This window comes from Hakea prostrata, chromosome 5, assembly GCF_041222555.1.
Source record: "Hakea prostrata isolate BN-2017 chromosome 5, UWA_Hpros_2, whole genome shotgun sequence".
NCBI lineage: Eukaryota > Viridiplantae > Streptophyta > Magnoliopsida > Proteales > Proteaceae > Hakea > Hakea prostrata.
The window spans coordinates 5,486,364-5,512,257 of NC_142604.1; the positions used below are offsets into that span (position 1 = coordinate 5,486,364).

The 25,894-nt window shown below is 37.9% G+C and overlaps 4 protein-coding genes across 5 annotated transcripts; all 4 read left to right on the top strand.

Annotated features, from left to right (window-relative positions):
- Positions 1–2,359: 2,359 nt before the first annotated feature.
- CYP716A1 (cytochrome P450, family 716, subfamily A, polypeptide 1) lies at positions 2,360–4,158 on the top strand. The gene is made up of 3 exons (XM_089156209.1): positions 2,360–3,314; positions 3,456–3,643; positions 3,862–4,158. Exons 1-3 carry the CDS (start codon positions 2,360–2,362, stop codon positions 4,156–4,158), a joined length of 1,440 nt encoding a protein of 479 aa, XP_089012335.1.
- Positions 4,159–6,201: 2,043 nt separating this feature from the next.
- On the top strand, positions 6,202–7,381 carry LOC149014621 (small ribosomal subunit protein uS14z/uS14y/uS14x). Its single transcript, XM_089157282.1, has 3 exons — positions 6,202–6,350; positions 6,975–7,074; positions 7,317–7,381. Exons 1-3 carry the CDS (start codon positions 6,289–6,291, stop codon positions 7,323–7,325), a joined length of 171 nt encoding a protein of 56 aa, XP_089013408.1. The 5' UTR covers positions 6,202–6,288; the 3' UTR covers positions 7,326–7,381.
- Positions 7,382–12,302: 4,921 nt separating this feature from the next.
- PUT5 (Amino acid permease family protein) lies at positions 12,303–19,674 on the top strand. 2 transcript variants are annotated; one of them, XM_089155015.1, is made up of 3 exons: positions 12,303–12,590; positions 12,803–13,760; positions 13,899–19,674. In XM_089155015.1, exons 2-3 carry the CDS (start codon positions 12,805–12,807, stop codon positions 14,437–14,439), a joined length of 1,497 nt encoding a protein of 498 aa, XP_089011141.1. In that variant the 5' UTR covers positions 12,303–12,590; positions 12,803–12,804; the 3' UTR covers positions 14,440–19,674. The 2 variants fall into 2 exon arrangements, with proteins under 2 accessions (XP_089011141.1, XP_089011139.1); XM_089155013.1 differs by having other exon boundaries at positions 12,303–13,760; positions 13,899–19,673.
- A 599-nt stretch (positions 19,675–20,273) lies between these two features.
- LOC149014623 (uncharacterized) lies at positions 20,274–22,355 on the top strand. The gene has a single exon (XM_089155016.1). The coding sequence runs from the start codon at positions 20,814–20,816 to the stop codon at positions 21,876–21,878; it is 1,065 nt and encodes a 354-aa protein (XP_089011142.1). The 5' UTR covers positions 20,274–20,813; the 3' UTR covers positions 21,879–22,355.
- Positions 22,356–25,894: the final 3,539 nt, after the last annotated feature.

Sequence of the window (25,894 nt, forward strand, 5' to 3'; positions counted from 1 at the left end):
GTACACTTAAAAGTTATATATAGTTCTTACCCAAAAAAAAAGTTATATGTAGTTAATTTATTGGCTTTATTTTTAAATGATATTGATGGTTGAGAGTTTTTAAAGTCTTGTGACTTGAGAGATACTACATAAAATATTTGCTCTTGAAGTAACACACCCTCTAAGTAATGCTTGTAAATTAACTTTGTTGTCCACGTTTGAAAATGATTAGTAAATTGTGAGAATGGTTTTGTTAGGCGTTTTCATTATACTTTAATCTAGATCTTTCATTCATTAAGATAGATGTGGGTGCTCTTTTTACACTTTATCGGTACATACAATAAGAGATTCCATCTCTGAGTCTTGATAAAATGAATTAAAAGTGGGGCCTTCAATGGGTATCTTGCGGACCCTCTTCCTAATGTATGATGAAAATGTGTATGGAGCGTATAGATTTCTACCCTAACGGGTAGAAGATCTAAACTCTATACTTCTCCAGTGTGTGTGAATAGGGGATGAAAACTCTCTGATGTCAATGATGTTAATGCTAGTAGTACTGGTAAAAATATATAATTTAGAAGAATCCACATTGTCTGTGATAAAAAAAAAAAAACTTAGAGAAAAACCCATGTACATAGACAATAGTGCAAGGGTGTGTACCCATTTAATTTAGAAAGAAATTGGGAACACAATGATGCCACGGATCCAAATTGGTGATGGGTTCTCAAATGCTAGGGATGATAAGTAAGATTGCTTGGTAGATGGTTAAGAAAAAAAAAATGGCTTTAATTTGTTAATGGCAACGAATAAATCAATATAAATTGTGAGATGGGGTTGAGCCTTGTGGCTTAATAAATCATTTCATATTGCCAAATAAGCCTTGGAAATGTAGGTTAGTCTGTCCAATCCAATAGATAATGGTTTTTTCTTTTTCTTCTATTTCCTTTAGAAGTAGTTGAAAGTGAAACACATTTTTGGGTGAATATCACTTACCTCCCCTCTTAGCTAGACAAATAGCATTTACACCCCCTCTTAGTTGGATAATATCACTTACCTCCCCTCTTACCTAGCAAATATATCAAACACCTCCCCTCTGTTAACTTTCTCGGTTAAATTTAACTTTTGCCGTTAAATATTTTTCTAAAATCCCAAACTACCCTTGTCTAAAAATATTTTTTATTTTAAACCCTAAATTACCTAAATCACCCTAAAAGTTAAAACACTAAATTACCCTCAATTAAAATAATTATTAAAAACCAAAACTAAAACCCAAATTATCTTTAATTATTAAAAGCCCAACATACCATTTTTTATTTTTATTTTTTATCAAACAATTAAAAAAACACGTTTTTAATTGTACTACTATCAAGTAAAATTAAAAATGCAATTAAAAAAGAAAGGGTATCTTTATAGAATTAAACACGTACTACTATTTTGGGCTTTTTTAATTGTTTGATAATTTTTAAAAAAAAAAAGGACACGTTGGGCTTTTAATAACTAAAGATAATTTGGATTTTAGTTTTGGTTTTTCATAATTATTTTAATTGAGGTAATTTAGTATTTTAACTTTTAAGGTGATTACGGCAATTATGGTTTAAAATAAAAACATATTAAGTCAAGGGTAGTTGGGTTTTAGTAAAATATTAACGCAAAAAAATTTAACCAGAAAGTAACAAAGGGGAGGTGTTTGATATATTTGCTAGGAGAAGATATTATCCAACTAAGAGGGGTGTAATTATTTTCCTAGAGGGGAGGTATATATTTACCTCACATTTTTTTATAACCTAAATGTTGAGTATGGTTCATGCTTCACATTGTGTTGTTGACGGATACAGGGAGGTGCCACTTCCTGATGAGCATGCGAGGGTCTGGGGAGGTTGGTCCTGCGAGAGTGTGGGAGCTGTGCCCTTGGAGCCTATAGAGGATCCACATCTCTTTGGGCCTTGAAGTTTTTTTTTTAGTTTTGGCTTGGGCCCATTAATAGCAATAACTTAAGATTTCTAAGTGCTTGTATATATTTTCTTGTAATACATCTGTAATAGTTGTTTGAGAAAAATATAGTGAAAACCTAATGCTGAACGTAGCTTCACATTGAGATGAACCAGGTAAAATCCGTGTCCATTTTTTTTTTGTTTTCTGTCCAATTAGGTGTGATTGATTGCTCTAATCCTAACGCTAAATCCTAAGAAGAAGACACCCTAGGGGCTCTTCCTACTTTGAAGGTGTTCCAATTCAAGTAGAAATGGAAAACAAACCGTTCTGTTGGGTTTGTTGCATTTCACAATTATCGTGTGTCATGAACCCATGATACTTGTTAATGATAATTAACTTCCTGGACAAAGTATTTGGTTCACACACTATGCCTTGCCATTCCTGTGATATGGAGCTCTTGTTCTTCTCTCTGCTGCTTCTGTTATTTCTTTTCATTGTGTTCTCAATTTACTTCTTCATCAACTTAAAATACAAGCGAGTCAATGATGCTCATCTGCCCCCAGGAAGTCTAGGATGGCCTGTAATTGGTGAAAGTCTTGAGTTTCTCTCAATGGGTTGGAAAGGGTCACCAGAGAAATTCTTCACCAATAGAATGAACAAATACTCCACTGAAATCTTCAAAACTTCATTGCTAGGGGAACACACTATTGCCTTCTGTTCTGCTGCTGGCAATAAGTTTCTCTTCTCAAATGAAAGCAAGCTTGTCACTCCTTGGTGGCCACGCTCAGTTGAGAAGATATTCCCTACTACTCTTAATACCTCACTCTCTGAAGAATCAAAGAAGATGCGTAAGCTTCTTCCAGGTTTCCTAAAGCCAGAGGCACTGCAACAGTATCTGGGGATTATGGACTTGACTGCCAAGAGACACTTTGATACCAGTTGGGCTAATAAGCAAGAAGTCATTGTGTTTCCTCTAGTTAGGAGTTACACCTTTGCATTGGCTTGTAGATTGTTCATGAGCATTGAAGACCCACAGCAAGTTGAATCATTTGGCAAATCTTTTGATGGCTTTGCTGCTGCTGTCATTTCCATTCCTATAAATCTCCCTGGGACACCCTTCAATCTTGGGGTCAAAGCAGCAGCAATAGTACGAGAAGAGCTGTCAAAAATAATCAAGCAGAGGAAGGAGAATTTGTTGGAGAAGAGAATACCTGAAACACAAGATATATTGTCTCACATGCTTACAATGACTGATGAGAGTGGCCAGTTTATGAAAGAAGTGGATATTGCAGATAAAATTCTTGGGTTGCTAATTGGTGGCCATGACACCACAAGCTCTGTCATAACCTCTATCATGAACTATCTCGCAGAGTTACCGATTATCTATAGCAAGGTGTTGAGAGGTAATATGGCTAAGCCACCGTTTGATATGTTTACATTTTTTTAAAAACAGTTTGACCTAATTTAACTCTGTTAGAGATATTCTTAAAATCCTTCATTTCTTAATAGCTTAACTAATTACGACGATGCTAAACTGATAACAGAGCAAAGAGAGATTGCTGCATCAAAAACACCTGGAGAACTGCTAAACTGGGAAGACATTCAAAAGATGAGGTACTCATGGAATGTAGCGTGTGAAGTAATGAGACTTCGCCCACCCCTTCAGGGAGCTTTTAGAAGCGCCTTAAGAGACTTCACCTTTGCAGGCTTCAAGATTCCAAAGGGGTGGAAGGTAGGATGTTAACTATAACTTTGATACTTCTTTTTTTTTTCAAACTCGAGGTTCATCCGAACCAGTTGACACACACTTTGACTATATCTTTAGGGGGTTCTTCCCCTGGCCTCGAAGGGATTCAAATTCTTAACCCTTGGAGGTACCATAACTTTGATGTTTTTCCATATAAATCATTTTAACTAACTTCACCAAATTATATTTAAATGTGCTTATAGGTATATTGGAGTGCAATTGCAACCCACAAAAACCCTGAATATTTCCCAGATCCAGAGCTTTTTGATCCTTCAAGGTTTGAAGGAACTGGACCTGCTCCTTATACATATGTTCCATTTGGAGGAGGACCTCGTATGTGCCCTGGCAAAGAGTATGCTCGATTGGAGATGCTTGTGTTTATGCACCATGTGGTTAATATGTTCAAGTGGGAAAAAATTTTCCCAGATGAGAAGATCATTTTGAACCCACTTCCACTACCAGCAAAAGGTCTTCCAGTTCGTCTCAAGCCTATTCATTAATAGGTTTGAGGTTATGCTTTGGATCCATTTTCTAATTTTGTTTGCAAGTCATAAAGCTTCCAATGGAAGTAATTTTTATGTCCATAAACACAATTAAATAATTTTATAATAAATGGGATTCTATTGTAATATGGAAATCTAATATGTATAGTGAAAATTTAATAAATTTTCAATCAAAACCATGCCACAAATATATACCATTGGATTTTTACAATACCACGTGGCAAACATCCGGAGGTTGAATAGCAATACCACGTGGTTGAGAACATCCGGGGGATTGGGGTTGAATAGCAATTTCCCTATATATAAAAAGCGCATTTGTTACAACAAAAGAAGAAGACAGAAGCACCTTAAAATTATGTTAAATTGGCAATGGGCACCCCAATACGCATGGGTGGAGCTACATTGGGGTTAGAGGAACCATGGTCATCTCCTCTTCCAATTTTTAAAATACCCTCTCCCCCTACTCTTTTCTCAAAATTTTAAATATCTCCTGTGATTCTCTTTTCCATACGTGAAATATCAACATTTGGACTTCCAATTGAAAAAAAAATTTAATAATTGTTGATACGGAATCCTGCTCGTCCTTTCCTATCACATTCCTTCAAAACACGTGTTCGACCTTGGGTGGTCAAGGTACGTCTCCGACGAACAAGTCAGTACCAATGATATGATTTCAACTACTCAATAGAGAACTCAAGTAATTGATCACACAGAATATGAATGCTTACCCCTTTATGTTTACTTGATGTGTTTATATAATGTAAGATGATAGAGTTAGATTCGGAATATAACTCTAAGATGAGTTGTTATAGGAAAGTAACTCTACGAAGAGTTCTTTACCTAGCTTATCTTCTTCTGTAGTTGATAGATAATAAGAGTTTACCTTTGTCAGGTTCCCTAAATATGTTAGTCGAATACTCTTGACGCTATGGTCGGTTCTACCAAGAACCATATGGTCGAACCATGTCAAACAGAATGACTTGTCGGACCGTTCAGTCACCGGTTCCGACCGGAATATATAAGATGACCATTTTTATCATTAACAATGATAAAGATAATTGGTAGAAAATTCATTGTGTTCTATGTTAAATATCGATACTTGGCCCCTCCCAATGTTAAATCTTGGCTCTTGCCCTGCCAAAATGTCTCTTAAATTAAGCACAATAGTACATTCTATTAACAAATTTAGATATGTGATGATTATATAATTTCATGACTCCTAAATTGTTCTTAATCTCTTGTGATTTTATAAGATGATCTTACCATCATTTTTTTCCATTCAACTACCAATTCTAAAGAAAAAGGAGGACAACTGTCAAATTGACATAGCTTTAGGGGTTGTTTGGTTCATGAGTCTGGAGATTTAAAATATCTATAGATTTAAATCTATGGAATTATAATTCATAAAATTTACGATTTGGTTAATATGAATTTGTGGAATGATGTGAATTCATAATGAAAAACTATTTGGTTGACGTGATTTTGTGAATGTTCAAATATTTAGCGCTTGTATAGTAGGGGGGAAATCTTTGGTACCCATAAATCTATATATTCACATTTTTAGTGTAAAAAGATGAATTTTTTAAATTTCATGAATTCAAGAATTTTAACAACTAAACAGTTATAAATTTGATATTCACGAATCCAAAGATTTTGATTCACGTAACCAAACAGGGCTTTACGCTATTTATGGTAGTGAAATATCTCGGGTAACCTTGAGATTTCCTCCGTTTTTCTTTCCACAAAATAGAAAAAAAATGGAAGTCTAGGTTTCGAGGTTCGAGCCCTATTGAGCGTAGGATGTAATTGTTCTGATCAAGCGACAAATTACATGTTTTTTCCTTCCAAATCAATACTATTTGTCTCATATATCTGACGGGTGAGATTTCATCTTAATGTGGGACCCAATCCCTTGAGCTGGATCTAGCTTATCTCAATAGGATTTTGTACCCACATATCTCACCGTTGGATCTTTTCCTTGAATTTTAACTCTCTTTAGGGTTCTGCTATAAAAACCCAACGTGCCCTACTATCGGTGATTGGTGAATAAAATTTCGTGGAACAGAGCGATTCTTCTTCGTTTTCATCTCCGCAGCTGCGAATTAGGGTTTTGTTGAGAGTGGAAGAATGGGGCACTCCAATGTCTGGAACTCGCATCCCAAGACCTATGGTCCTGGCTCTCGTACCTGGTAACAGATTTCTCCTCTTCTTCCTTTAATAGTTCTCTTTCTAGTTCCTATTGAGTTAGAAATCCATGGAAAACAATCTGATCCGATGAGGTTTTAGGATTTTTGGTTTTTCTTCTTTCTTGGATTCCCTGCTGTTTACTTATCCTTCCTATTACATACTATAATCTCTTTTCTTAGGTTTTTGCCGAGGTTCTAACCAAATTTCTTGTTATAGAAGAGTTGCGTAAATTCCCTTGCAGATCCGTGAATCAATATATATCAGATCTATCTCAATTACAGAGATAAATTATAGCAGAATATCAAAATAGAAGATAAGGAAGTACGTCCATATGCTCAGATTGATCAGTGCTTTTCTGAGCTCGTTTTCCAAGTTCAAATAGTCGAAACTCATTTGACCCGAAGTTCACGTCCTCCATGTTTTCTGTAGATCTAACTTAACTTCTTTTCTTTTTTCTTTTTGAAAGTTTACAAGTTTCTATAACACAGGATAGATAAAGATTCTAGGTTTCAATAAGACAGGAACAGGAAGATGCTAACTTTGAATATTCATGTACAGTAAAATTGCTGAGATCTGTGATGATGTTTGCAAGGTTTGATTGATCATATGTTTCTTATTTTGAGCAGCCGTGTGTGCGGGAATCCTCATGGGTTGATCCGGAAGTATGGGCTGATGTGTTGCAGGCAGTGCTTCCGCAGCAACGCCAAGGAAATTGGCTTCATTAAGGTAATCATACAAAAGAAAGAAAACCAGTCTACCTGATTACTATTTTTCTGAGACCCCTTTGTATAATTGTTCTCCTAAAGTTTCTGTTGGTCTTTCGTCGAAGGGAATTCTTTCTTATTTACTCGTCCTTTCCAACTGTGTATGCTCTTATCTGCTAATGTGATTATTTGTTGTTTGTTGGGTTTTAGCAATGGGTTTGTTAAAGGTATTCACTAATTTCTTTTGTGTTATTTTTGCTGCAGTACCGTTAAGAGGAAGGATGATTTTGTTATGGGGCTTCTTCGCGTGGTATCCCTGAATGTCTTATTAGTAGTTTTCCCCCTTTTATCTCTTGCAATGGAAGTTTGAAGATTAATTAGTTAGCAATTTAGTGAAGTTGATGCGGTCATGTAACCGTTGAACCGAGAAGAAATTTTGTTTTTAACATCATTGATTTTCTACATATATACTACCTTGAGTTTTGACATTAAATGTTCCTTCTGTTGCAGCAACTCATGTTTTATATATTACAATTAGGGAAACTGACATTTGTTCATGCTGCTGATTTGGTTCAGTGTTTGATGAAAAATTCTAATGAGCAGAACAAATCGAATTATCCAACGGATGTAGCCTGCATTACAACCGATCATTTCCAAATTCCTATAACTTAGTGATTTCTCAGTAGATATTCATGTTGGACTCATTGAAATTAGGAATTTTTTGTAATATCAGATTGCAAAGACAGGGTTGGGTTTCTTCTCATTGGATAAATTTACTAACACTTATGAGTAGGTTGTCGTGCACAATCAATGCTTGCTGTCTTGAGTTTAGACCCCTAGCCAATGTTTCATAGAAGTTTCAGAATTATTTCGGGTAAATTCAGATTCAATGTTTGTTAGACATTGTCACTGTCAACTACTCAAAGTTAAGTGGTGAAGTAATAATTTTTTTTTGAATCATCAAGATTTTTTTCCCCAGGTGTTAAACCATTTTTAAGAGAGGGTGTTTTTTTCTTGTCTTATGAAGTTAATAAAATTGCGAATGTACACGTTCCATGCCCTTCATCTCTATATGATTAATCTGCCTATCAGCCAGTGCATCTGATATGATAGGGTGATTTAGTGCTGAACTTCCCATTCCTTGCGGCAGCTATATGATCCTGTATTGTGCCTGAGCCATATGCCTTAATTCTCATCATTTCCTGGGCATCACTTGGAAAACGATCGTTCACTTACTTCTTTCCTCCACACTCTGTCCATATTACTGATCAATTCTGCCACTGGAGATAGAGGACAAGCTAGTGGGGCTTTTCTTCTAGTACGTGTTTGGTAATCAAATGGATTATCTTGCAATCAAATTTGCCATTGTACACTTTAAATTGAGGTTACTCAAAATGTAGTTCATATTTATCCAATGCCAATGTCAAACAAGCGACCGAACGTTTTGTCATAGGAGTAACCATAAGAAATAGAAGATACACAATTATGGCATAGACCCTTGATCCCCTTTACGCCCCAAAACCATGCTCTGATGTTCACTGCTGAGCTTCTTCTCACCATATTATCCTTTGGTTCTTGTGTGAGAATGTTACCTGGTAGAGCAGCCAGATAGAAACTGCCAAAACCAAAGTGACCTGAAATGCCTGCTTAACCTTAAACCCCGCTCTGTGTCTCTAGTTCCTGGCACTGGATTGGAAAAACATCACTTCGTATTGCTGCTCAGCCAAAAAATTAAACAAATTCAGAGCACGTAATGGAAATCAAACCGAAGGAAACCACATTTAAGATAATTCAAGCACTATATCAAAGAACTCTTTAACATTGTCAATCCACCACAATAATGCAAATGAAAATGTCAAAATAGTAATGAAGTTTTAACTGCTACTACAACATTGACCATCATTCATGTCATTAGTCAGAGGGAGCATAAAATGGGATAAGACCACTCTAATAGTTGCTATTCACACCCAAAATACTGAGGAACACTATAGAATCTGAGTTCTAGAGAAACAGGGAAGGAAGAGAAAAGAAAATGACACTTAAGAAAGAGAAGCTTCTGCAACATGGAAATGAATCTCAATTTGCCCAATTTTTTCAAATCAGCATTGCAGTAAATGGATTAGTAAGCATTGCATAGTCGATGAGAGAAGAAGACTGGAAAATCCATCATAAGATCTAACCCATATGCATCAATCAATTAGTGAATAACCTTCAAGGTATTATCAAACAGACCATAAGTCAGTAACTGCTACAAATCATTAGTAGGTCGTTTCAGTTGTCATAATGATCTTCCAATTTTGTTTTGAATAAATTAAGAAGACAAGCTTGAGCTGAACTACTGTTGGCAACTTAAAAAGCACCTATTGTTTGCTTCAATGGAATTAAAGTAACAACAACAACAAGAAGACAACTAGCCAAAAAGGAAAAGGTTACTGAGAGCACTTTCTAACATCAGCATAATGCAGTGTGAATACAACTTTTTTTTTTTGGTGTAGAAGTGTGAATACATCTTGGATGAAGCTGAACACATCCCTGATGGCCAAAAAATAACACCTGGAGAAATCTTATCACCTGAATTACAGAAGAGTAACAAGACTACGGTAAGAAAAACTACAAACATACAAAAGCATCCAACTGCCCACACATGATGAGAACTGTTTGGAATTAGCATATGTACTTAAATAATTAACAAAATGTTGATGGAAATGAAGGACAAGAAAGATTAACTGAAGAACATACCCTGAAAAACAGCACAAGAACTAGCATAATATGAAAATAATCCTCGATCAACAGAACAGAATAGAAAAATGCAGGAGACGCACAACCACAAATGCATGTAAAAGCACAACTGCATTCATACAACCAAAGCCAGCAAGGTAATCTGCGTCCATTTCTGACCCAAGCTTGAAAGTTAGCTTAACTACTGCCTACCACTTTGTTATATGTTAGCCATTCCAAATAATTGGTCTTTATTGCTCTACTGGTAAATTCCAACCACTAAGGCACAACAGACTTGACAAAGTTACTACAATAAATCACCCTCCCAGAGAATCCAAAAATAGCTTAACATTTGGTTGGAACTCGATTCAGTTCCTTCGTCAGAACATGGATGGGAGTTCCCATTTTAATCCAATGTAAACTACCAGTTAACATCACCATGTTTTAAATCTTCATATAAGTCAACAGAGAAGAGCTGAAACAAACATCAAAAACTCAAAATTTTCTCTTGGTCTTCTCTTTATTCATAGAATGGGAAACATTCACTTTGAGGACTCAGTTGATGAACAAAAATAATACAATAATAACAAGAAGCCTTTTCCCAACTAAATTTGGTTGATTACATGGATTCTTGCCTTCCAATCAACTTTGATTGAAGATACAAGGTCTAAGCTATGCATATACTTTTTCACCACTTCTATTTGCCGATAACTTTTTTAATTTCCTCAATTTGGATTATATGACTTCTCTGAATAGAAGCATTTACAACAAAAATTATACATCCCTAAAATAAAATGCAATTACATCAGAGAAATGGACAAGAAAATCTAAAATGAGTGAGGGCAGAATTGCAGGCATATTTTCTCTTGTGAACAAATCAACTAATCTGGCTGACAGCATAATCATCATTGTGCTTTTTGGCCAAATAGAAAAGGTAAAAAGTTCAGTCCCAATGGCAAGCTCAACTTTTATTTTTTTAATTGATATCTCATTTGAGCTCCTCTTACATATCTGACTGTAATTCCATTTGCAGACATCAATGTTCAGGGTTGGCAAATTTACTAAATGCATTTTCTGGTTAAAGAAAAAATGAAGGAGGAAGAGAAGAGAAATTTAGACAACAAACATACCTTTAGGGTTATTGAAGTACTTGCAGAAATTGCCTCAATTCAAACTTATGCCCTCATGATAATTTGTTTAATCAACAAAATGAAGTTGTATAGCTTCAAACCCAAAAATACCAAACACCTTAATTCTGGGTATAAATCCTTCAAACGAACTACTTAAGATAAATACATCAAAGACAACAGAGCTAAACAGGATGTTTACGAGAGCTACCAATCAAAGGATACCACAGCCATCCTTCCCTTGTAACATTTCCAAAAGAATATAAAACATCAACAACATCACGAGTCCCGACATTAACAAAATTAGAATTATCCCCCACCCTTTAAGTCCGTATCAGAATTTATTAGGACAAAACATCTTCTCAACTAGTGCTCTCCCATGGCTTCTTCACCATAAAATTGGGTGGGATCCACCTGGGACCCTGGGACTTATAGGGTCCAATCTAAAGCGTTCGGGGAGCAGTATGCACTCACTGACTGGAAGGTGATCTGGGCTCGAGGCTTACGCTTCCCTTACACTTCTTGCCTACACACAATATGGGTGAGACTCACATAAGGCTTACTAAGGATACTACTTCTAATTCATTTTGTTAGCATTTCAAGGTAGGTTTTACCTTTATTATGTAATGAGAGAAATGTGAGAACTCTGTTAGGGGAGAGCAAATATGTTCCCCTGATGCTTTTGAATCACACAATAAGGGGAGCTCTACGTAGGATTTATTGAGATTTTAACTTTTTTTTTTTTCGATATTTATAGGTGGACCCCACCACTATATGTGGTTCAAAAGCATTAAGAGAACACATTGTTCTTCCTTAATGTGGAAGTGTTTTAGACTCTAAAAAGTATGAGGGAGCAAAGCCCTTCATTTGATGGAGTTTGGATCACCTCCCTGGATAACAAGTACAATGTGCTCTCTTGATGCTTTATGATCTAAAAATAAAAGAATAAAGGAAGTCCCATATGAGACACTATGTTTCACAGGAAAAATTTATAAAATTATTTAGAGATGGGATTCATAGTGTATCTTCTATGGGTTCAAGAGTTGTCCCCTATTAACTTTACTTATTTTTGTAGTCGCAAAGTGTAAGGAGAGATGCTAAGTTAGATAGACAATACAAACTCCATGCCAAGGAAAAGAAAGGGAAGTGAAGTGCAAATTGTCTAACAGCGCATGTACCGATGTGACGTATCAATACATACTGATATACACCAACGGGTTAATAGTGAGTCCAGATCGTCTCACCTGACGGCTTTTGACCATGAATTACAGGAGATCCCAGGGTTAGGATGATGGGGTTTATTTGTTTTAATGTTTTATTATTTTTTACGTGTGAGTTTCACATAATTTGTGGTTGGAAAAACTGTCAAGGAGCACTCGTTTATGGTTGTAAAAACTGTCTGGGGAACACTCGGTTAACGGCATGTGAAGTCACAGGTGTGGGTGCGGTCTTTTGGTGAGTGATCAGAGTCATCAGACAACGATCGCGACTTAGTGGCGATTCACGGCCAGTGAGCGAGGAGCTTGAACTTTACGATACCACGAGAAGAACGAAGGTCAACGTCGCCCCCGAATAGTATACCGTGCACGAATCAACAAGGCTTCCTCTCCCACTAGGAATTTCTGGGATGAGAATGAGAACCGATGCATGCATCAAAGACTAGTCTTCATCAGCTTCAGATCTAAGCGTAAATGTCTGTCTCTCTGCTCTGCACATTTAATTTCTCTCTTCTTATAGAGTAAATTCCGTCTTTCAGTTCTTTAGTTTTTTTTTCCAATGGATTGGATTTTGTTTAAATTGTTTATACCATGGAGCGTAATTGGTCTTGTCTTCTAGATTCTGATTTTACTCTCTAATTACTCTTCTTGTGTTAATTTTTTGCGTTTCCTTTGATGGGTGACGAAGAAATGGATGGTGTTGTCAAGGACGTATATGCTAAATCTAAACCAAAATTGACCCTTCTACCGTTAATAGCTCTTATCTTCTATGAAGTATCTGGAGGACCCTTTGGAGTTGAAGATTCTGTCAAGGCCGGAGGTCCCCTTCTAGCCTTGCTTGGTTTCTTAGTATTTCCACTGTTCTGGAGCATCCCAGAAGCTTTAGTCACTGCTGAGCTTGCAACAAGCTTCCCTGAAAATGGTGGATATGTTATATGGGTCTCTGCAGCATTTGGACCCTTTTGGGGTTTCCAAGAAGGTTTCTGGAAGTGGTTCAGTGGGGTCATGGACAATGCGCTTTACCCTGTTTTGTTTCTGGATTACTTGAAACACTCTTTTCCAATCTTCAATAGGTTGATTGCTCGAATACCCGCTCTCCTGGGAATTACCGTTTCTTTGACATATTTGAATTACAGAGGTCTGCACATAGTGGGGTTCGCTGCTGTTGCCCTTGCCATCTTTTCACTTCTCCCCTTCTTGGTTATGGGTCTGCTCTCCATTCCCAGAATTAGACCTAGGAAGTGGTTAGTCGTAGATTTAGAAAAGGTGGATTGGAGGGGATACTTTAATAGTATGTTCTGGAATTTAAATTACTGGGATAAGGCTAGTACCTTGGCAGGAGAGGTTGAGAACCCAAGCCGTACTTTCCCCAAGGCACTGCTGGGAGGTGTGGTTTTGGTTGTTGCTTCATACTTGATTCCCCTTCTTGCGGGCACAGGAGCTTTGGATTCTTCACAAGGTGAATGGAGCGATGGATACTTTGCTGAGGTAGGGGCGCTGATAGGAGGATTGTGGCTCAAGTGGTGGATCCAGGCAGCAGCTGCAATGTCTAACATGGGATTGTTTGAAGCTGAGATGAGTAGCGATGCCTTTCAACTTCTTGGAATGAGTGAAATGGGGATGCTTCCTGAGTTTTTCGCTTCAAGGTCAGTGATTGTGGCATAATTTATTTCCTTTCTAGTCTTATCATGTGTAGAGTTATGAATTATAACTTCGATCCGAGCTAACCATAAGATACGCAGTTCTGATAGTGTATGATAACTTCATGTAAATAAAACTTTCAGATCAAAATATGGGACACCCACCATTAGCATCTTATGCTCAGCAAGCGGGGTTGTGTTCTTGTCATGGATGAGCTTCCAGGAGATCGTGGAATTTCTTAATTTCCTCTATGCTATAGGAATGCTTCTTGAATTTGCAGCTTTCATCAGGCTGAGAATGAAGAAACCAGATCTTCACCGACCATACATGGTTCCCTTAAAAACATTTGGGGTGACAATTCTTTGCCTTCCACCAGCATTTTTGCTTGTTCTTGTCATGTGTCTAGCTTCAGTCAAAACATTTTTAGTAAGTGGCAGTGTAATCATAATTGGGTTGTTCCTTTATCCTATGCTAGAACATTTGAGGCAGAAGAAGTGGGCCCATTTTGACCCATTACCTGCAGTGCAATCTGATAGTGTTCTGGATGCAGTTCCTGATTTGTCTCAACCGCATCTGGAATATGTGGATGAGTCTTCAGTAAGCCTTTTACCAGAAGTTCCACCTACTAAGAGGGGACAACAATCTTCTGAAATTTTTCTGGAGGAAGTTTCAAAATTGGACTAAACTCTTATTCCAGTGTTAGTCAGATAAATGTATTAATACATGTACTTTTCAGAATTTATGGTATATCTTGTAAGGGAAGGTAATTATTTTCTCTATTTTGTGTTGCCAGCTCTGGCAGGCACAATTTTAAATCCTATTTCATTGTAGACATCCATGCAAGGAGTAGTCTCCATCACTACCTTTTTATTGTGGCAGCTGATAATGCTGCACCTATTAGTGCATATATTATAGGGAAGCAGATAGATGGGGCTTAAGGGGTGTGCCTTGCCGCCCTGAGGTCAAGGCATTGAACCAGCTTCTCAGCAAAAGTTGCTGGGAGAATTGCTCCCCTGCACTCTGCTTGTGCAGAATGCTACGGTTGCAGGTTTGCCCCCAGATGGTTTGATTTAGTCTCTGAAAGTGACATGCCAGAAGAAACATTTCTTTTCTTTCTAGTTTGGTTATGTCGGCATGTAGGCAGTGTGTGCAGCATTTTTTTTTTTGTTGAATGTATTATTTCTAAACCATTCATATCAATCATGTTGACCTGAGAATTAAACATAAGCTGTGTCCTGCAACTACCAATTTGGTTTTCATCTATTATGTATTTATACTTTTGTTTATCAATATTGTTCCGTCTAAACTTCCTTTCCTCATTGAACAGAGCTACACTCTGTTCTTGTTGAAGTCCTGGACTTCATGGATATATAGTTGATACAGTTGCTATGTCGTTATTGATATTAGACATCCATTACAGTTTCAATTTTCCGATGATATTACTGTCACTTAATTCTTGGAACAACATATCATCCTTTACACCTATTTATTGTGACAGATGTTTCAATTTATATTCTGTGGTTCAGTGGAATCCATTATGATCTACAGTTATTGATGTGTGACAAAAAACGTGAACTTGTAGCAAAATAAAGATTGATCTGTTTGGAGTGCCATGACTCTGAGATTTTGCTTATTTGAGCAGGGATATTGGGAGTAGGACTTTGGGTACCCATGAACTTCAGCTTAGCTACTTTGTAGACTAGAATGATATCTAGAGAAATTACAATGGGCATTGTAGAAGCTGAGTGCTATTGTGCACATTGAGTTCTGTACTCAAGCACTCTTAAAAACTGAACATTTTCTTGGCCTGTGTACTGGTGGAACCCATTTAGTCTTTCATCCACTCAATTGTCTTTGGTTGAATAGCAGTATTGGCAGAGCTGCAGAGTCTGTCTATTCATAGAATTTCCCCCCCAGAAATTTGTAGTATTTCTCATGTGGGAATCAAGGTTTGTAGGTTTGGTTTTTGGATGGCATCGATTTGTTTCATGTTTGAACCTAGTCTGGTAGGTTTTAGTCCTAATAGTTCTTTACCCTTTGGTCCAGGTAAAACTTTCAAACTCCATTGTCATTAGGGTTCTAGTTAGAGTAAGATATCCACGTGGTATTCCTTTACTAAGCTTTCCATGAGAGAGATTTTTTCCCCTCGAGATACTGTTTCTAGACTGAACAACCCATTGAAATGTTAAATTATGTAAAACATTTTAGTGTTATTTTCAAAGTTGAGTCCTTCGAATCCTTCCTAGTATACAATAGACAAACTGAATGTATTATATACATCCGGGGCCTAATCCCATAACCCATGGCCTGGACAAACTTCCCATATTTATCAAAACCTTGAAAAATTTTAATTTCTCCCAAATTGATTCTAGTTTTTAAACTTTTTGTACAAATTTTAAGGATTAGGAATTGCATTCAAAACCCTAACATTTTTGGTCCCATAGTCTCTTCTTTTTTCTAATTTTTCCCCAGACCTGCAAAGCTGAAACTGTGTTTCTAATTCCTATTTGATAAACCAACTTTAAGATATCCCTTGTTTCATCCTAAGTTAAATTCAAATTCATGTTTGATGGACAAGAAACCTTAACCCCAATTCTCGTTGGGACCACCTTTTTTGTTGCTTTATTTTTGCTGGGCTTTCGGGCCTACTAATGCTGATCCTCCATGGGTTTGCCCGGCCAACTCCACTCATTGATACTACGCCAAGTTTTGGTGTTATAGAAAACCAATTCGAGGTAATGGTTGATCATAGTTTCAAGTCTAATATAACCACTAACGAATTGTTTGAACAATATGCAAAGAGAACTCAAGCTTTAATCATGTAAATACGTGCCAGCTTTGGTAAAGTTGTCATCAGACCTGCAAAAATTCAACCAAGCACTAGAGGATCAATAAACAGTTTATCACCAAACACATTTAAGAATTGTTCTCATGATTGTAAGAAATTGATGACAAGTAAATGGAAGCATAACAAAACCTTCTTGAGGAGAATTCCATCATTGGTGATGTTGAATTTTCAAATAGAGGCAAGTAGTAACAGGAGTCAGGAAGTATCCTATTTGATGTTAAGACTTCAAATAATGCTACTTGGTTTACCACCACTCTTGTGAGTTAGCTTTTTGTAACAGAGATTTCATAGGATACTTTACCCACTTACTCCAATACCTAATGTTAGAGGCTCCCTGCTAACAATGTGATCACAATCCTATGGTAGAGAGAACAGTTGTCTAAGTATTGATTTGAGAAATGATGTTTGGGGGACCATCTTAATGTTGGCCTTCGGAAAACTTTGCCCCCATATGGTATTTCAAAAGATACAGCTGCCTCCCTTGAATCACCAATTGTATAAAATGGTCCTCTCGAAGTGAGGATCTCAAACCTGGTTCTTCAAATGGAAAGTGGGTGCTTGCCTGATTGTCCCTGTCAGTTTGGCCTGTAATGAGCTTTTTAAGGCTTTCATTTAAATCAATCTAACTTTCTGTTAAATTTTTGAGACTATGTTTGACCGAGCCAGTGATTTTCTTTGTTTAAACCCATACAAACTTATTTGTCTACTGCTCTCGGAATTTTAGAGGATCAAGAGCGGTTTAAATGCGTTCACTGTCTGAAACAGGATACCCCAGTTGTTTTACTCGTCTCCATATATATAGGCAAAATAAAGAGTTTAGAGGAAACATTCTTGCCGATGGCCTCCCAACTCTGGTCTATAGAGCGAGATTTTGGGGGTTCATATGCAAAAGTTACGCTCCATCCAAATATGGGAAATGCAAGCACTGAACATAACCTTCCCTGTAGTGTTAGTAATTGTAGTTCCCCTGAAGGTTGAGGCAATCCAACTGGTTTCAGATTTTGGAATTTTAGAGGATCAAGAGCTGTTTAAATGCTTTCACTGTCTGAAGCGGGATGTACCCCCCTCCCCTCTTTCCTTTTCCTTTACTCGTCTCCATATAGAGCAGTTGGGCCTATTTGTTAAAATAGGTGAATTTCCCAGCGATGCAGGTGGTAAAATAGGTTGTTGAATTGTGTTTTCTCTTTCTTCTAATTTGTGTTTTGTTCATTTATATGGTTTACTTATGAGGGTCCTTGGTGCAACAGTTAGGGTTGCTTCATTATGATCAAGTGATCCCAGATTTGAGTCTAGAAACAGCCTCTCTGTAGAAACGGGTATATTATGACCCTCCCTAAACTCTGCAGTGATGGGAGCCTTGTGCCCTAGGTAGGGATGTCCTTATTTATTTACTTCTCGCTGAGAGTAAGAGTACGGGACCTATATTTCAGCAATTGGACTCTTACCTGTACTATGAAAGAATACTCTGTTTCCTGACTTTTCTCTTGTTCATTGATTTATTTTCTTGTAGAATGGTTAAGTAGATGGAATTCTGAAATGCAATACTTCCAAGAATTTGTTATTCCAGTCAAATATTATTCATGTTAGGACAGGCTCCAAAATTTTCCTTTCTCCTGTCTGGTTTGGTCTTTCCTTCTGGGTTCTTGCATTTCTTGCTAAATAGATGGGTGTTTACTTGTTTAACCAGGGCTTATTTACTAGAAAGGTTTATATATGCGTGAGGAAGAATGCTAATCCAGTTGTGCCCGTAACTTGACTCCTGTGTGTAGAGACAGAATTCGTCTTGGAAATGGCCACTTTACTCCTGGAAAAAATCGATCATTTTTGAGATGCTGGGCAGTTTCAGTGTCTGGGTGCTGGAATCGCACTAAGCGTGTGATTGATTGGTGTCTTCTCCCTCATATATTATTGAGTAACCTAAGACTTGAAACACATCTGATCCATCATCAAATGGTTCATTTCTACCTTGAAAGGTCCCTGCTTCCCATCTTAAAAACCCTAGATTTACGAAATCTTTCTTGTTTTGATTGATTACATAACCTCTTGAACAGGCTTCATTTTAGAGGAAATGATTTCCAGGGGTGTATCAATTGTTGGTCTTGCATCTTGCTTTATGAACCGAGTGGAAAGCTATGAAAGGCATCGCTGTATGTTTAGAGAACAAGCAACAATATTCAACTCCAATATCTTGCTCAGCCATAACAATTCCAACCAAGAACGTGATTCATCTTATTGGATTTCCATTGCAATCTCTCTTTCCCGTATCACAGGGTTTGTAACTCAGTATAACTGTTTCTATACTTCCATAGGACCACTGAAACGATAGTTTATTCCTGAACATTCTTCCATGAAAAATGACCAAATTCCAATTCCTAGTAAAGAAACATCGAAAGCGTTGGGCTTGATTTCAGCCAGTTGAAAGAAAAAACCCTAGCTTCTAGTAAAGAAAAGAACCTCAGAATGTCTGAAAATTCATTAGGGAGAAGATGAGATGTGTAATCAACCAATGGTAATCTATATATATATATATAATACCCGAAGTCCCTCGTGTGGATACATTATAGGGAAACATTTCAACTCCTATTGTCTCTCTTACACCCAACAAGAAACAACTTTGATCGACAAGAAACAACTTTGATCGATCTTATTTTGGGCTCAGCAGTAAAATGGATGAACCAAACTGAAACTAGTCCAAACTGATTGATTGAGATTTGATCTACATTGCAAGTATCAACCAGTTATCCATGAGCCCTAAAATATAGGAGTCTGGATCACCTCCCTGTTAGGAGAGGTATATGCTTTCTTGATGCTTCTTCATCGCACAATAAAGGTAAATTGTACTTCTTACTAATAAAATAAATCAAAGGTGGGACTTTCACTGAGTCTAATGTGAGTTCAACCAGTATTATCATATTATGTAGTTAAAAAGTGTCAAGAGACGACAGGGAGGTGATCCAAACTCGTATGACCATACCCAGTTCGACCCACAACTAGGATCGATATTAAGGGGGCTCATTTGGAGTATATTGAGGGTTTCACTCATGATTTATGATGCCAACATTTTGAGGTGAATTCTATCCTTACTATTCAGAGGAGAAATGTGAAGAGAGCAGAGACCCTTATCCGTTTGTTCTGTCAAGCTACATTATTGTAATCCTATTCATCATTTGGCTGATTAAGCAGTCCCCGGTAGTGGGAGAGTTGGGAAATGTTAGCCATGTCAGCGTCACAACATATTGTGGTCAACGTTACGTCTCTCCTTCCAGACAAAGCCGCAACTCGCAAGTGGTGTATAGACTTCCTAGAAGTAACAAGAAAAAATATAAATTAATTTCTTTTCTCCTTCAGAGTCAACAAAACCACGCCGGAGACGCACGTGTACTTTGACTAAACCAAAGAAGCTTCGGAAAAGCGTAGGTGATAAAGATGCTCTATCAACAGTAGGTAACAAAATCCTTAAAATTATATCGAAACAAATATGCAGAGCTCATTCCAATCTGACGGTACAGATATCGTCAGTGGTGGAAGTGTTCTCAACGCTGAAGAAGTCGGTAAATCCTCTCTCTCTTTCGAACGAGGGGAAGAACAATTACGAAAGCTAAAGATGATGAGCAGAGATCGCAGCGAAGAGAGAATGCAGTAGAGCTTGGAATATAACAGTTGTCCTTCGAAATCAGGTTGATCTAACTCTTTTTTGTTCGTTATATATCTTCATCATCCAATGATGGCCTTACTTTATTTTTTCCAAGTTTGAAAAGGTTCCGTTTCAAACCCGAATTTCTGTATTTCAATCTTGGATTTCCTCCTCTCCATCTGTCTGGTTGCTCCTTTAATCAATTCATAGTGAGTTTAGGTCAAAAGGAGAAATTTTCCACTTCTGGGTAGTTTAGAATTCTACTATTCACTGCTTCAGATTTTGCTTTACTGGGAGAAATTTTAGTACTCATTCGATCCTGCGAATTACGGAAGTATGTATTGAGCTTAGTTTCTATATGGGTTTTGTTCATTTCTTTCAGAATCCAATATCCGAGCTAAAAAAATAAGAGGATTGCTCACCGTCTCGACTAATTTTATAGTAATCACTATTTAGGCGCTAGGGTTTGCGTTTCGGAACGAAGAGGGTATCGTCGCTCAATCGGGCTACTTTGGAGGTCTTGTGGGATTTTGAAGATCCCTAATTTATGATTGTTTAGAACTCGAAAATCGAGATATGCCGCCCAGTCGGCATTTTTCCCGGATTGACACTTTAGAGCTGAAAACTCACATCATGAGGAAGCTTGGACATGAGACGGCAGAGAAGTACTTCGTGCTAGTCAATCGATTACTGAGCTACAGGCTTAGCAAACGTGAGTTTGATATGCTCTGCATTACTACTATCGGAAGGAAGAATCTCCATCTTCACAACCGGCTTATTGGAGCCATCCTCAAGAATGCTTCTACTGCCAAGACCCCCCCTTTGCGGGATAGCAGAGTAGAAGGTTCTCTTAGTAATAAAATTGCTAATGGCTATCAGAGGACTAGTGTGCAAACGCAGTCTGGGGATGCATTCTCTCCATCCCCACGCAAGGGGAAGTCTTCTAATTGTCGAGATTTCAAGTTCAGGGACCGCCCCAGTCCACTTGGCACCCTTGGGAAGATCCAGAGTATCATGTCTGATGAATCAACCCTTAGGACCCGAGGACAACAAAGTGCTACAGAACTCTTTTCTCTTAGTGGTAGACCTCCAGCTGAAGTTGTCTCTGTGGAAGATGGGGAAGAAGTTGAACAGATGGCCGCCAGCCCAAGCATTCAAAGTAGAAGTCCTGTTACAGCGCCTCTAGGCATCCCCATGAATATGGGAGCCCGCAAGATTTTTCGTAATGGCTTGCAGTCTACTATCCATCCTAAGACCTGTCATAACAGCAATGAGCTACCTGATACCAGATCCTTAAGAAACCAGTTGGAGCGGACGTTAGAGAGTGAAGGCATTGGCATCTCTCTGGACGCCGCTAATTTGTTGAATAATGGGTTGGATGCATTTCTGAAGAGGTTAATTAAGCCATGTCTGGAGTTAGCTGGATCCAGGGTTGGGCATGAAAACATGAAGCAAATAAATTGCCAGATTGCACCTGGTTTGAATTGTGTCTGGCCTGATAGAATCATACAACAACCAGGCTTGTCAATATCTGGATCCTTGTTGGATTTTAGGGTTGCAATGGAGTTGAAACCCCAGCTACTTGGAGAAGGATGGCCCATTCAACTTGAGAGAGTTAGTTTGCATGCATCAGAAGAATAAACAGGAACAAACTAACCTGCAATACATGGTATCAAAGGGGAGTGAGTTTAAATGTAATGAGGATACAATGTTTTGCAAGTTTTGGGTTTGCTGGCATGGATTTTGAATTTCCATCACTGCAGAAGGTTTTATAAATGATATGGACAAGTGAAAGGTATTGAAATCTATTGAGTTTGTCATGTATAGGCATCACTACTGATGGCCTGGGAATGGGAACTTGTTTATAAAGTATAATGTAAGGCTGTAAGCTACCAAGTGCTGCTATGGATATTCTATATCCCCAATGTTCAATGCCTTTTTTCGATGATAAAGATTATTCATTCATTGTATTACATTCTGCCTGTAAATAAAGCTTTATTTGTCTCCATAGTGTTGGCTGCAACTGCTTATGCTTAACTTTATTCTGCAGTTCTCATGTGAAGCTATGAGCTATCTGTTTATTTGTACATTTATGTTTGTTCCGTTCCATTTGTTGTTTAAATACAGGAATCAAAGTATCCAGTCAAGTGAGCTAGGGGGATTATTCATCTTTTCTTAGCTTCAGATTTTTTTATATTATTAGAATTATGAAGTAATTTCAGAATGGATATGATTTTGCTTCAAGGATAATTTTGATGATACAGTATCTTTGCTCATTTTTGTTTATACATGTACTCCCTAATCCCTATCCACTTCTAATGACTCCATACTTCATTGTACGGTGCTTTTCTGTACAAAGAGGAATGCAACTGCACACTGTAGGATCAAGATTTGAGCTTAACTCTCAACAGGTCAAAACATTTCATTAATTTCTGTTTCTGGCTTCACCAGTTAATTTTGTTCTGTGCCAGGAGAGAGGTAATCTATGTTAATTTATGAACCATCCATCACAGGTCACTGGTGAGAAAATTATTTATTTAACTGCAGTTGAAATGCATTCCCTGTATGTAGGTTACTTGATTGAAGTGGGTTGGTCATAAAAGAATACTTAGGACGTTCCAACCAATTGCTCAGGTATTAGTTGGAAAGATCAACTGGTATATGAAGTCACCTCTGTATGTTAAAATTGCGTCCAGAGTTGTGAAATGTTACGGAGATTCCATAAGCTTCCATTATGATGTATCAGGGGTTAGTGCCTTTGGTAATTAGTAAATCCCTAAACATGTTCTAATCCCCATTTTATACTTGTATTGGAATGAACTTGACCAATGAGTTGGGTGCAAGATCATATCATTGGCCCACTCATGGTTCCATCACTTACTAGTTGCAGCGCTACCTCGTGGAGTAAATAGAGTGCGGTCAGCTTGACTTTGAGAATACCTGTTATTTAAAAGAGCTCACTGAAACTGCTCAAATATGCCTTTGGGGATTGTTTGAGACCATATAGTGTCTTCTTGAGGAGACACTTTCCTGTCAGCTGAAGAAAGCTTGAAGCCCAGTGGAGTTTGTGTGTATACTTCCTGATCTGGCCTTAGATTGAGCAATTCAAGTGGGACCAATGCTGCCAGGAAACTGAAAAGAGAACCAATCCTATAAGAGGAATTAGAGTTTGCTGGTTTTTAGGATTTTGATGATTGCAATTGAAAGCGACTTGGATCAAGTGCTTAATCTGCTAGGGAAACTAACTGTCAAATTAAAGCCTAAAACTGATAATGGGAAAGTATTCTGTTCTGAAAGTTTACAAGGAATTCTAGGGTTTTGTAGAACTTTAGAGTGACCTAAGAGGTTTTGGCCTGCAGTTGGGATTGAGTTTATGATTAACAGAGAGGAAGGTTTCCTTGAAGTTTCAGCTTATTCTCATGGGGGGAAGTGGGTGACTAAATCTGCAGAACAACAGGAAACCGGGATCCTAGGTTTTCAGAGGATTGAATGAGAGGGGCTTTGGATCAAAGGGTATTGATGAAACCACGGATCTAGGTTAGCGGTAGAACTGTAATTTCCCTAGAATGTGGCTGCCCTGGAATTTCCAGCAAAGGATAAGGGGGTTTTCTAGGGTTTTCCAACAATTCAAGCCTGCTGAGGATGGTTCGATCTGAATTCTTTTAAAAGACTGAAGATCAGATTTGAAATTTGAACTCAAACTCAGAAATAGGGTTTAGAAAGGTTTTGGCTGGGGTTACGGTTTGGGGAATAAGTTACTGTCCTGCAGTTTAGAGCTAACGGAATGACTATTCTGCAGTTCAGAAACTGTTTCAGAACTATTGGGGCTGAAGTTTAGGTGTTTATAAATTTTCTGGAATTTCTCAAAATTCTGCAATTTCCTCTTGAAGATGAAGTGCAGAAATTCTGAAAACCAGAATATAGGGCTGCTTTGGGGAAACTAGTGTTAGCACTTGGTTTCTATAGGCTTATGCGATTCCAGCGGGGGTGTTGAATGGTTTAAAATTGGGCAGGGAATTGGCGAATCCTAGTGAGGTTAGGATCTGGTGTTGCAGGAAGGAGGAGGATATGGGGGAGGCTGCTGCTACTAGGGAAGTGGCTAGGGTGGAGGGGAAGCTGTAGGGGGGGGGGAGGGGTGAAATGCAATGGAGTTGGAAGGATTTTCAGGGCCTAACAGTGGCGAATGGGGACAGGGGAGTTACAGTGGGGATGGAAGGCTTTTAGGGTGCGTAGGCTAACGGGAGGGGTGGGGAAGGGTTGCGGACAGAGGAAGTTAGCTGGGATTGGTGGGGGAGGGGCTGTGACTTACCTGGGGCTGTGGAAGCTTGAGGAACGCTGCTGGACTTGATGATGGAAGCTTTAACTTGATTGCAGACTTGCTTGAATGCTGGAATTGTCTCAAGAACTCTCACAATGACAACCACAGTGTCCCCCTCTTAAGAAACCTTGCCATACTCAAGCAATTAGACACTCAAAAGTTTTCATCAATTCATCAAATCTGAAAAATGACTTACATGAAGAGGCTATTTGATGAGGACATCAGTGAGCAATTCCGAGTTTACCGGCGACGCCGACGAAGAGATCATCCCATGACAGCATCTATGTGGATGGATGATGAGTTCGGAGGTTATCGGATTGCTAGGATCCTATGGTTCGATGAGAAACACTGCTCATAGGCAGTTTGTCATGTTATTTTCCTTAGTCTTAGTGGGTTGGGTAGTCGTTTATTATTGAATATTTTAATTTCATGTTTGAGTCTTTAGGGGCTGGGCCTAGATTCTATTTGGGCCCAATTTTGAATTATTTTGAGTTTGGGTTATATTTACAACTTAAGTTGGGGTTATTTTGGGAATTAAACATGTAGGGTTGTGAGGGATCAATTTTTTATATTTAAACCTTGTATCAAATTCGTTTTTGGAATCAATTAATGAAAAAAAGAATTACAAAAGAAGCTCAAGCTGCTCTCTTTCTCTCTCTCTCTCTCTCTCTCTCCTGGCGGTTCTAGTTCTTCCCCCTCTCTCCAGGTAAACTTTCTCTCCTCCTTTCACCCTTGTTTTCCACTAGAAAACTTCCCCTTGCTCTCCTCTACAAAGATCTACTCTTTTTTTTTCTCAAAAAAGACCTAGTTCTTTCCTGGAAATCTTCTTCTTCTTCCCCAAACCCCACGGTTATGTTTTTCTTGCAGAAAAAAAAAAAAAAAAACCTTTTCTTTTCTTTTCTTCCCTCTTTGTTAGTCTAGTTGTCTTTTGTTAGTTTCCCTTCCCTTCTCTTTGTTTCTTTTCTTTCTCTCCCTCTCTTATCACCTACTCTCTTTCCTAGGATACGCCATTATTTCAAAATTTTATTTTCTCCTTTCCTAGGATTCCCCACTACTATAAAGTTCAAAATATTTTTCTTTCTCTTATTTTTGTTCCTAGATGCTTTCTAACCCCTGTTTTGCAGCCAGGATCAGCAGGTAACATTTTCTCTCCCAAAATATTTCTCATTTATTCTTTGGCAGTAGTTTTGTTTAAAACAAAAACTTCCCAAGACTCCCTATACATTGTTAGTTGTTGAATTCCTTGTTAGAAATCTGATATTGACTAGGACAACTCTATTTTTCTTTAAGTTTCTTAATACCCTTGCATTCAATTTAGTGTTATGGTGCCAAGATCCCC

Coding starts and splice junctions, on each gene's coding strand:
- CYP716A1 (XM_089156209.1), top strand. CDS start 2,360: ATGGAGCTCTTGTTCTTCTCTCTGCTGCTTCTGTTATTTCTTTTCATT. Junction 3,315..3,455: donor CTATAGCAAGGTGTTGAGAG/GTAATATGGCTA, acceptor AACTGATAACAG/AGCAAAGAGAGATTGCTGCA. Junction 3,644..3,861: donor AGATTCCAAAGGGGTGGAAG/GTAGGATGTTAA, acceptor ATGTGCTTATAG/GTATATTGGAGTGCAATTGC.
- LOC149014621 (XM_089157282.1), top strand. CDS start 6,289: ATGGGGCACTCCAATGTCTGGAACTCGCATCCCAAGACCTATGGTCCT. Junction 6,351..6,974: donor GGTCCTGGCTCTCGTACCTG/GTAACAGATTTC, acceptor TATTTTGAGCAG/CCGTGTGTGCGGGAATCCTC.
- PUT5 (XM_089155013.1), top strand. CDS start 12,790: ATGGGTGACGAAGAAATGGATGGTGTTGTCAAGGACGTATATGCTAAA. Junction 13,761..13,898: donor CCTGAGTTTTTCGCTTCAAG/GTCAGTGATTGT, acceptor TAAAACTTTCAG/ATCAAAATATGGGACACCCA.
- LOC149014623 (XM_089155016.1), top strand. CDS start 20,814: ATGCCGCCCAGTCGGCATTTTTCCCGGATTGACACTTTAGAGCTGAAA.